At 38.3% G+C, this 11,163-nt stretch overlaps 1 protein-coding gene across 1 annotated transcript; it reads right to left on the bottom strand.

The window, feature by feature from the left end:
• Positions 1 to 4,663: 4,663 nt before the first annotated feature.
• On the bottom strand, positions 4,664 to 10,240 carry LOC139947259 (uncharacterized). The gene has a single exon (XM_071945148.1). It carries the CDS (start codon positions 9,888 to 9,890, stop codon positions 8,241 to 8,243), a length of 1,650 nt encoding a protein of 549 aa, XP_071801249.1. The 5' UTR covers positions 9,891 to 10,240; the 3' UTR covers positions 4,664 to 8,240.
• Positions 10,241 to 11,163: the final 923 nt, after the last annotated feature.

Here is an 11,163-nt window from a genome sequence, read left to right as displayed (position 1 = left end):
GAAGTTTTTAGTAATATCCCCGTTTTTAGCAATCACAACCGGATAATAGGCAAATAAAGTTACACTCAAACACTCAAAAGTAAATAAACACATTTAAAACATGTATTAATCACATCTGTGAATGAAGAAATAAGCATTTTAAACAGGTAGGTTGCACAGTTTTTAGTAGCCCATAGGGCAAAAGTGAAGGGGCGGTGTTTACCATAGCCCGAGCAGTTTTTAATCCAATGTACGCCGGCGCCGTTAGAGGCAGTCATTTGGTTTGTCAAAGTCAAGTCTTCTCATTTGGTGTATCTCAACATGCATCATTTGGTGTATCTCAACTATGCATAAAAGAACACACCTGTGACATTTTTAACTCAAATGGTCGTCGAAATTGCGAGAGAGTAATGGAAGAAAAAAACACCCTTGTCGCACAAGTTATGTGCTTTCAGATGGTTGAATTCGAGACCCAAGCTGAGGTTTCGAATTCGATTCAAATATTTTAGTGAGAAATTACTTCTTTCTCAAAAACTACGTTACTTCAGAGGAAGACGTTAATATCAACAGCTCATCATTGCTCGTTACCAAGTAAGTTGTTATTCTAACAATTATTTTGAGTAACTACCAATAGCAAATAAAGCAATAAACTATCATACAAAATAATGTGTCGAGTACATACCTGTAATAGCAATTAGGCTGGTAGTAAAATTACATGCGCCCAAAAATGTTCCTGACACCTTCACTTGAAATAATGATTGTGTCCAACCTCGAGTTGACTTTAAATCCAGCAAAAGTGAAACCTTCGCGCCCCTTACGTGGTTCCTTTTAAATACATCATCCGTCAGGACTCATTACATTTTTAATAACGACGCGGATAGGTTAAGGCACGGATCGTGATATGACGTTCGTGTTAAAGTTTGCTCATTTCTGATTAATAATTAACTTGACAGCAAATGCAATTTGATGGTTTTGTGTTCATTGCACAATATTAACGTGCGTGATCAGCTCTCTGCGGGTAGCAATTTCTTTATGTATAGTCCTACATCAAAATTGCCACTTAGGCCTATTGCACTCGTAGTGCTTTTCCATGTGGAAATTTGTTTTTCTTAATCGATTCAAACAAGGGTATCCTTAAAATAACACCAGGAACGTTTGTGAGGTTGGCAATTTTGATGAACAGAACAACAAAACGCCTGTGGGTAATATTAAATCCCCATACCGACAGCCTCGTTCCCAGCGGTGTACGAACTCGACTAACCTGAACATCTGACGTCACACTTCGAGGCTCGTGAGTTAAATTTGCTCCGGATTTTTACGGCGAAATCTCAAACACGTGACCACCTTTTGAAATAAAATTTTCCCACATGTTACTTGTATACATATACAATTATTAAAACAATCGAACGGTTAAACAAATACACTGCCTTTAAATCGTTTGTGTATGACGCAAAGGTAAAAACCGGCTTGATTTAGCTAATTCTTGAAAGTTGTGTTCATTCCCAAAGAAGAACATGTTTTGTAAGATATAGAGATTTGTTTTTCTTATATTTTGTATATGATAAAAACAAAATAACGGTTTCAAAAACCATAGGTATACTTTGCCTATCGTCTGTGTATGACGAAGAGGTAAAGACTGGCTTGTTTGAGCTAATTTTTGAAAGTTGTTTTCATTTCCAAAGAAGAAAATGTTTTGTAAGATATATATAGATAGGCCTATATGTTGTTTTTACATTTTGTATAGGATAACACAAAAAAAACGGTTCCAAAAACCCGAAGGTATACTTTGCCTGTAAATCGTTTGTGTATATGAGCTAATTCTTGAAAGTTGTTTTCATTCACAAAGAAGAAAAAAACAAATGTTTTGTAAGATTAAATACACATTTTGTTTGTTCACGATCTACACCGGATATTCCTGCATGGATACCACTTAACCATACAAACCAACCATAGAGTCAGGACACTCTGTTGGCATGATCATACCTGCTATTCTTGTTTCTTCGTTCTTTTTTACCACGGTTCACGCTAATACAAGCAAGATCTAATAATGACCTAATCAACCGGTAAAGTCAATGGAGCATTCCATCCACGAAATCGTAGTTTCAACCAAAATACCTCGAGGTGTGTCGGTCACACTTCTCAAACAAAATATTTGTTTGTATATTCTTTGATTGGGTTTGACGCTCGGGTTGATGTTGTTATGGTTACCAACCAGTATCATCCTTAAAGACAGTGGATACTATTGGTAATTGTCAACTTCTCAGTTGGTGTATCTGATCATATGCATAAAATAACAAACCTGTGAAAATTTGAGCTCAATCGGTCATCGAAGTTGCGAGATAATAATGAAAGAAAAAAACCTTGTCACACGAGGTTGTGTGCGTTTAGATGGTTGATTTCGAGACCTCAAGCAATTTGTCGAGCAAATATTTAAAGACTCGGGCCTGAAGCCTATCATTAGGCATCTAAAAGCACAAATTATAACACCCCTTGCAAGTATTGTGCCTGCTCATTGGTTTAGAGCGCGTCACATGACATGTCTTAGTTTTGCTAGACGGCGGCCGTGTAGAAGAAGAGCCGTTGTAGCACTTACATTGATTGAGTATTCAACCACGTGACTTTGAGATTCTGGTGACGATTGTCACAGTGCTCACTTTGTTTTTACGAGTCATCGAGCGGAATTATTCCGACCCCAAAATGAAATTAAATTGAGACCCTTGACACGAGAGGGCGCGATGGCATTATATTATTGTCACGATACTCGGGACGTGCGCTGCTCTGTAGAAAGAGTCATGTTTTGTTTTATCAACAGCTCTCAATAATTGCTCTTTGTCAAGAAAGTTGTCATGCTTACAATTATTTTAAGTATTTACCAACAGTGTCCAGTGCCTTTAAACATGAATTATTAACATTGGATTATGATCTGCTGACTCGCTGCAATTTTTAGTGGTCTTGCGCACACGAGTAGAGCTTCCTACGCGGAGGTATTCGAGTTTGAGAGGACGGACTCTATTTATTCCGGGTCATGGGTTAGATCCCATGTAGACTGTGCCCCTGTCTTTACCCGCAAAGATTAAGACCAGGTATTTTTTTTATACTTTTTTTTACAGAACTACCAATTTCATTTGGTAAAAGGATCTCAATGGATAACCGTGCAGTGACGTAAACTTTCCATATCTGCGTTTTGATTGATCCGAGGTGATATGAGTGCATACGTTAAAGTAACGTTCGTGGACAAATTAAATTGTCCCCAAAACATGTTCGAACATGCGCGTACCATGTCTTCAAAAAGTGTTCATATATTTACCTTCAAAAAACAACACTCACTGAATTGTAAGTTTTACATCTGCCCAGATTTATTATTACCAAACGCGTATATACAAACATCATACAATCAATATACGTTTCATTAAGACCAGCTCAATTTCAATGTTTAAGGCACACCCAGTCTCAAAACTATAACCAGGCCCCGGGTGCAACAGGGGTAGGGGCAGAGACCCACATCAGAACTCTTGCGCTCTTAACTCTTGGCCCCATTGCCCTCTCATCCATTGCCCTCTTGCCCCCTAAATGAGGTCGACAAAATAACTCACAAATGCATGGTTCGATAAGATAAAAACAGCCCACGCATCCCAACCCCATTAAACAAAAAAAGAAGAAGAAAGTGTCCTCCATTAAATTGTCTGGATACGCCTTTGGCCAACCCCAAGCCTCACCTAGTTTCTCCAGCAAAATCACTCCATCGCGATCGCAAAATATAATTTTTGGGGAAAAAAACCTTCACACGTAACAAGAAAGTTTGACTGCTTAAAAAAATAAATTCCACCACTTTTTTGAGAACTTTTAGCAATGTACATATACATGTCCAGGTACAAACTTTAGTGCAAACTTAAAATAACATTTTATTCTTACAAAAATATTAAATTACTTTATATGCTAATTTTAAATAACCTTACCCAACACTAATTTCATTGTAATAGGTCTAAAACATTTTTTTTTACATTTAGAAATAAGAATTGAGGCAAGGAATGCACACAATTTAAAAAGGTGCTATCTGAAAACTCACTTGTGAATTGCTAAAATGTTGAATTTGAGTTTTATACATTAGGGGCCTATGACTGTTGAATGCCAATGAAATTCAACTAAGAAAAAAACCAAAACGAACTTGACCGAAATGAGTGATACATAAAAATATGTTGTGTTTTGATTGGCTGGAAAACTTACAAAAACACACTTAGCTTCATTGAAAGAACGTTTTAAGCAATGTAAGGATGCTTTGCAATTTAAGAATATTTTTTAAAAACAATTTGTTGGAAAATGTCTGATGTTATTGCTTCGCCTAAATTTGAAGATTAAAATACCCCCTCCCCCATTAACATGTTTTGTTGTTCAAAGATTACACTAGACGACTTTTTTCAAAACCAAAATTATTGTGGATCACTAGCACTGCAGGGGCAAGATTGTAAAATTCAGGCTGAAATATGAAGTAGCCTATGTTGAGCAAGTTATATACATTTTTTTTTAGATAAAAATATAAATGGTAAACAAGCGAGAAAAACAAGTTTAATCTCGACCCAAAGCTGACTTTTGTAAAACGCATACCATTATACCAAGCCCCAGACAAACCATTTGAACTCCTGCAGAAATCGTGAAAATAGTATTTGAAGACAACTCGAATAACAACCGTTTGCTGCAATCGATATAAAAAAAAAACACTTAAAGGCACTGGACACTATTGGTAATTGTCAAAGACTAGCCTTCACAGTTGGTGTATCTCAACATATGCATAAAATAACAAACCCGTGAAAATTTGAACTCAATTGGTCATCAAAAGTGCGAGATAATAATGAATGAAGAAAACACCCTTGTCACACGAAGTTGTGTGCGTTTAGATGGTTGATTTAGAGACCTCAAGTTCTAAACTTGAGGTCACGAAATCAAATTCGTGGAAAATTACTTTTTTCTCCAAAACTATGGCACTTCAGAGGGAGCTGTTTCTCACAATGTTTTATACCACCAACCTCTCCCCACAACTTGTCACCAAGAAAGGTTTCATGCGAATAATCATTTTGAGTAATTACCAATAGTGTCCACTGCCTTTAATAACGTGCACAGATTTCATGACAAATTATAGTAATCTGTATAGTTTCCTATAATCTTATTAGGTGATTGTTATTCTCCAGTTTGTGTGTTGGATTGCATGCACACTAAACACAATAAGATTTACAGCCAAATAAATTCTTTAAAAAAAAATCAATGATAAAGTGAAATGCATATTATGCTCTTACATAACCATTTTCTCACATTAATGACGTCAAAGCTGTCACAGTACACTGGCTTTTTAAGGCACTGTACACGTTGGGTAATTGTCAAAGACCAGCATATCATTTGGTGTATCCTAACATAGGCAAACAATACCAAATCTGTGAACTTTTGGGCTCAATCGGTAACATCGAAGTTGCACAAGAATAACGAAAGAAAAACACACTTGTTGCACACATTTATGTGCTTTCAGATGCCTGAGAAAATAACTCTGGCTTAAAGGCAGTGGACACTATTGGTAATTACTCGAAATAATTATTAGCATAAAACCTTACTTGGTAGCGAGTAATGGGGAGAGGTTGGTAGTATAAAACATTGTGAGAGACGGCTCTCTCTGAAGTGGAGTAGTTTTCGAGAAAGAAGTAATTTTCCACGAATTTGATTTCGAGACCTCAGGTTTAGAATTTGTGGTCTCGAAATCAACCATCTAAACGCACACAACTTCGTGTGACAAGGGTGTTTTTTTCTTTCATAGTTATCTCGCGATGACCGATTGAGCTCAAATTTTCACAGGTTTGTTATTTTATGCATATATGTTGAGAAGACTGGTCTTTGACATTTACCAATAGTGTCCACTGGCTTTAAAGTCTTTCTCAGATTGACATGCGAAAGTACCCCTTTCTCAGAAACTACGTTACTTCAGAGAGATCAGTTTCTCACAATGCTTTTTACTATCAACAGCTCTCCATTGCTCGCTACCAAGTAATTTTTTATGCTTATTATTTCGAGTATTTACCAAACGTGTCCCGTGCCTTTAAGGGTTTTCCCGCAACAATGCATTTATACAGGGCCGGAGTTCTTTGGAAATACCCCACAGTGAGTAATTGCTCGCCCCCAAACCCACATTCCAGTTATTCATGAACTTGAAAGTGATTTGAATGGAAAATATTCCACTCATTTTTAGTCTGCATTGTGATTTAGGCTCACGTACGTATAATCAAAGATGGCGGCTGTGGGACCGTTGATGCGCACTGAGCTATGATAACATTGGTTAACAGAAAAGTAACAATGAAATGAAGTATGCAGTTTGCATGTTTGGAAGAGCAGAAATTAAAACCAACATATTTAAATTTATATCTACTAGTACTTAAATGAATCATCCTATTTAGTAAGGTTTAGACGCAACAAGAGTTTGAACAATTGATAAAACTATACGAATTGAAACATTTATCTACGTCTTCCATTTATGGAAACACACAGCATTATGAGTAATGGGTCGCCCCCAAACATACAGTCCGGTTATTTATGAACTTGAAAGTGGTTTGAATAGAAAACATTACTCTCAAATTATAATCTGCATGTAATTTAGGACCCTTACATCCAAGATGGCGCATGTGATGATAACGTTCACTGAGTTGTGATAAAGTATTTTAAAAACAGTTTAAGTGAAACTGGATTATTCTGTCTGCTCGGGCGGCAACTCGGGCCACTATTTTTCACTCAGTTTTCAGAATAAGCCAAAGGGGCGATATGCGTGTCTTTTTTGGCTACCCTGCTACCATTAACATTAAATATGTATTTTACATGAAGTTTGGACACCCTGTTTTTAACTGTCATTTTGTAAATGTTTTGTAAAAGAACAATTTTGACACCGAGTATTTAAATTTCCAGCGAATTTTCACACCCTTTTGACCGAATCCGGATGGGCAATGCCTCGATTTCCAGCAATATAAATTTCAAGCAATTTTTAGTATGGGTCATATTATTGTTGTTAAAAGTACAATTTCAAAATACAAAAACTTGTTATATATTTGAGTAGGCTATATATATACACGTGCTAAAAATGGTTATGCAAATTGAGAATTTCTTGCCATCTTTCAGTTTGAATTTTGAATTAACTAAACAAACAAAAATTACAAAAACAACTTACTGCAGATTAATTGTATTTGCATTATGACTTCTAATTCTACATGCATTAAAACAACGATCAACTATCTGCCTTTATACATGCGTAATTTCTTCAACTTTTACTGTTTTTTAAGTAACATTTTTTTTTCATTAAAAAAAGTCTATTGATTTCCTTTAATAATATCTTTTGTACATTGTGTTTTTATATTATATTTCGTGACAAAAATGGTCTTTCTTATACTTTAGAGCCAAAAAGTGAAGTAATTAAAAGCGATGTAATTCAGCTTTGGTGCTTGCCTCTTTTTCTTTTAATAGGATTTAACCAAAACCTGGGGCCGAAAATACAAATACCATGTCAAACTTTTACCCTTGTTTTTAAACGTGTGTTTTAAGTTGTATACCGTGTGTTAAAAAAAAATACACTTTTGAAATGGCTGCCGAATAGAAAATATATGATTTTTGGAGAAAAGATTTAGATGTATGATTAACTTATAATTTATGTTCAATTTTCATAATGATTAAAAAAAAAATCCGAAACTAATTCACGCTTGGGTGAGCACTGCTCACTGAAGAATAAGTAGCCGACATCTTGGAGTGAATTTTGTAAGCTCCAAAAGACTTACCTCTCACACATTGGAAGCCTAAATACTGCGCAACCTAATTTTCATGCCGTTTACAAAAGTGAGCGGTGCTTACCCAATCATGAATTATATTCTGACTTTTTCGTGTAGTATGAAAGTTTAATCCACAAGCTATCCATACATCTAAACCTTTTCCCCCAGAATAGTTTATTTTTACTCGGCAGCCATTTTAAAAGTACTGTACACTGCTGTAACTTCCCTTGCAGTGAACTCATAGGCCTAGTGTTATCCAGATGGGCGTCTTTGTGGTTTATGGACACCCTGCTTTGTCTGACATTTTCATGTCAATGTATGGTAAATGAAACATTACTTTGACACACGGTTTTTAAATTTTCAGCAAATCTGTTCACCCTTTGACCAAATTCTTGTTAAAACATTTTAGTTAAATTCAACTTAAAAAGCTCGCATCTATAATAGTGGCAAGCAAAAAAAATGTGTATTATTTTCTTTTTACAACTCAGTGCTAATAATATTATCATCATCACCGCTATGGAAGTTTGTGTCGTGGGTTTCGGGTTCGATATTGCGATTTTGCAGTTTTTCCTTCTTCTCGTCCGAACCAAAATCGTTTTCGGATTGGCTCTCGATTGGAGGGAAGCGATAGTCCTCGAAGTGTGGGTTGACATGGTAGGTGAAAGCCGACGACTCGTCCTTTGGGCTGATGAGACTGACATCGTCCGCAGTTGTTGATGAAGATGGATGGTTGGTTGCCGCCATTGATGATAGAGACGAAGTGCTCTTCTTTCTTGGAATCGGCCTCAGTGCCCCATCGTCTTCTTTCTCCTCTTTAGCCGTTGTCCTGTAGGCAGGGATGTTGGTGACATCCGGCCCGTAGCCGACAGACTCCAGATCGAGTCCCGAGCGTGCCAGGTCGCCGTTGGACGCGTTTTTCTTCCCGTATCGACTGCCGAATCCACCCACGGTCTGTGTGTAGACGATGCCCGTGTCAACCGTAGGCACCTCGGTGCGTCGGGAGTCGCTCCTCTTCACACTCTTGTTCTTCTTGGTGATTTCCTCGACTTTGATACGCTGTCTTCGCCACCAGAGGAAGTACAGGAACAAGACGATGAGCACAAGTCCGAGGATGATGCCCAAGATGATCGGACCGATGACCTGCGCCAGAGTCTTACCGGCCCGTGCGTTTATCACATGCGTCGCTGTCTCAGAACCCAGAGCATTAATAGCTTCGCACTGTAGCGTCACATTGTTATCAGCATCTTCCAAACCAGGTAGCACCAGAACAGAGCCGCTGGATTCAAGTCTAGCCCTGTTGAACCTAGAATGTTCTTCGAATCCAACCTGGTAGCCGTTGTAGTGCCAGATAAAGGCAAAGTTATCCGGGTTTCCCGTAGCCATACACTTGAATCTGGCATCAAGTCCGGTCTCGATAACTCCTTCTTCCTCAATGAGCACAACTGGTGGATGCTGCACCTCTAGAGTCACAGAGCATGGGGTGTAGTCTCCACTATTCGGCTGGCATGTGTAAGTCTTCAAATTGGTCTGGGACTGGGCGAGGAATTCGGTCTCAATCCCTGTCCCTCTTGGGGAAATATTCACGGGAGAAGAACTCAGATCCACGTCCCCAACATACCACGTCAAGCCCACGGTGGGGTCGCTCGAGGCACATTTTAGGGATATGGGGTCCCCAACACTGGCCATTCTCCCTTGTTCCGTCCAGCACACTGTATCCCCACTCTCTGGTACTTGAACAACCCTTAAAGTTCCAGTTTCAGATTCGAACCGAGTTGTTTCGAAACCCTTGGCTATAATGACGATACAGACATAAGGACCGCTATCCCGCGGAAGAACTTTATTTATCACCAGGTTATTCTCCCCGCTCTGGCCGTTAACTATGGAGAATCGACCCTCCAGCTGTTCCTGAGGAGTGGTGGTCCCGATGAGAGTCGAAGCACCGGGGGTGGACCAGAACACAGTGGCATCAGGCTGGTGTGTTATCGTACACCGCATCGTCACGCTGTCGTTTAGCATAATTTCAGCATCCCTCGGTTCAACCATAAACAACTGTGCTGTAATTAACGGTAAACGGCCAAGAGTTGTGATCAATACAGCAACGTAAAGCCAACGAGAAGCCATTTTCATTGTCAAAACGTGTACCACTCCAGCAACAGTTACATACGCACACACCACAATTGACTTCTGATATTAGTTTATCGATCAGACTATGCTGCATTTAAACTCACTTTTTGATGTTTCAGCGTTTATCCCCTGTCATGGAGGAAGAAATGGTCATCATGAGAAGTGTTTATAATTGTTCGCTTTCTTGATTTCCTCCTCGCAGAACAATACTGCTTTTACGACGTCCACCTGTAGGTTTAGCGTTTGACGAGGCGGTACCAATACATTGCTACGCATGATACAGTCAGAGGCGGTTACACGATGACGTCACCTTGAGGACGAGGACAGACTGTCTTTCACTAGTCATCGCTTTCACAATGGGTTCAGTACGGACGGCTTAGTGCGTAGCCAGTCAGCCATTATCCAGGTGTATACAGGATAGGAACACAAAGATCTTATGAATAATTCATTAGGATACACAAGGACTGGTCGAGAGTGTCCTCCAGTTCAGCCCCGATATCAAAAAGACTTTCTATTTGCATTTGGGGACACAAAGAAGTCGTGAATATTTATGGTATACGTCACGAAAACATCCTCGGGTGTGTTATTGCTAACAGTTCTGATTAAAAATAAAACTATTTGAGTGTATATGGTTTCTTAATACGTACCTATTAGGAATAAAAACTGCAAAAAAGTGGCACTTAACCTTTGACACAGGGACAAATGATTTAGTTTTATTTCGTTCGTTAAATTCACCGTTGGTCAAAAACGGTAGAATTTAAATTATGTGGTTTAACCCTATCGAGAGAAAGGGTCCTTGCTTTTTCGTTTTTACCCACACAACGATGCATGTAAAGCACGTATTCGTGAAAATACTTAGTCTAAGGTATAAGTAATAAAACAATTATGTTCGGTAGTTTACTTTTGTTTGATTGAGTGCTATTATTTCGTGCATTGCATGTATAGGCAAATAAATTGTCCTCCATGGTAGGACAGTTAAAGATGAATTGTATTGAATTGAATTGAATTGAATTGAATTGAATTGAACAACAGTTATAACATTTGAAATTCAATCAAATTTCACTGTTATATGGAAGGTATCTACTGAAATTGTTTTTTAAAGAAGAATAAACTACTATATTTTGGTTCTCCTCCAAAATCAGACAGACAAAAACATCCGCAAATGGTCTTTGTTTTTTGGGGGGTAAGACACTGGGGCAACAACCATGCCGGAAAGTTTCATTGAAATAAAGTTCCGTAAAGCCAGCTTTCTCCAGAAGACGATCAGAGCATAGTG

The sequence above is a fragment of the Asterias amurensis genome, chromosome 14 (assembly GCF_032118995.1).
Source record: "Asterias amurensis chromosome 14, ASM3211899v1".
Taxonomy (NCBI): Eukaryota; Metazoa; Echinodermata; class Asteroidea; order Forcipulatida; family Asteriidae; genus Asterias; species Asterias amurensis.
Note: the sequence above shows the minus strand (reverse complement) of the source record. Positions and strands in the feature narration are given on the sequence as shown.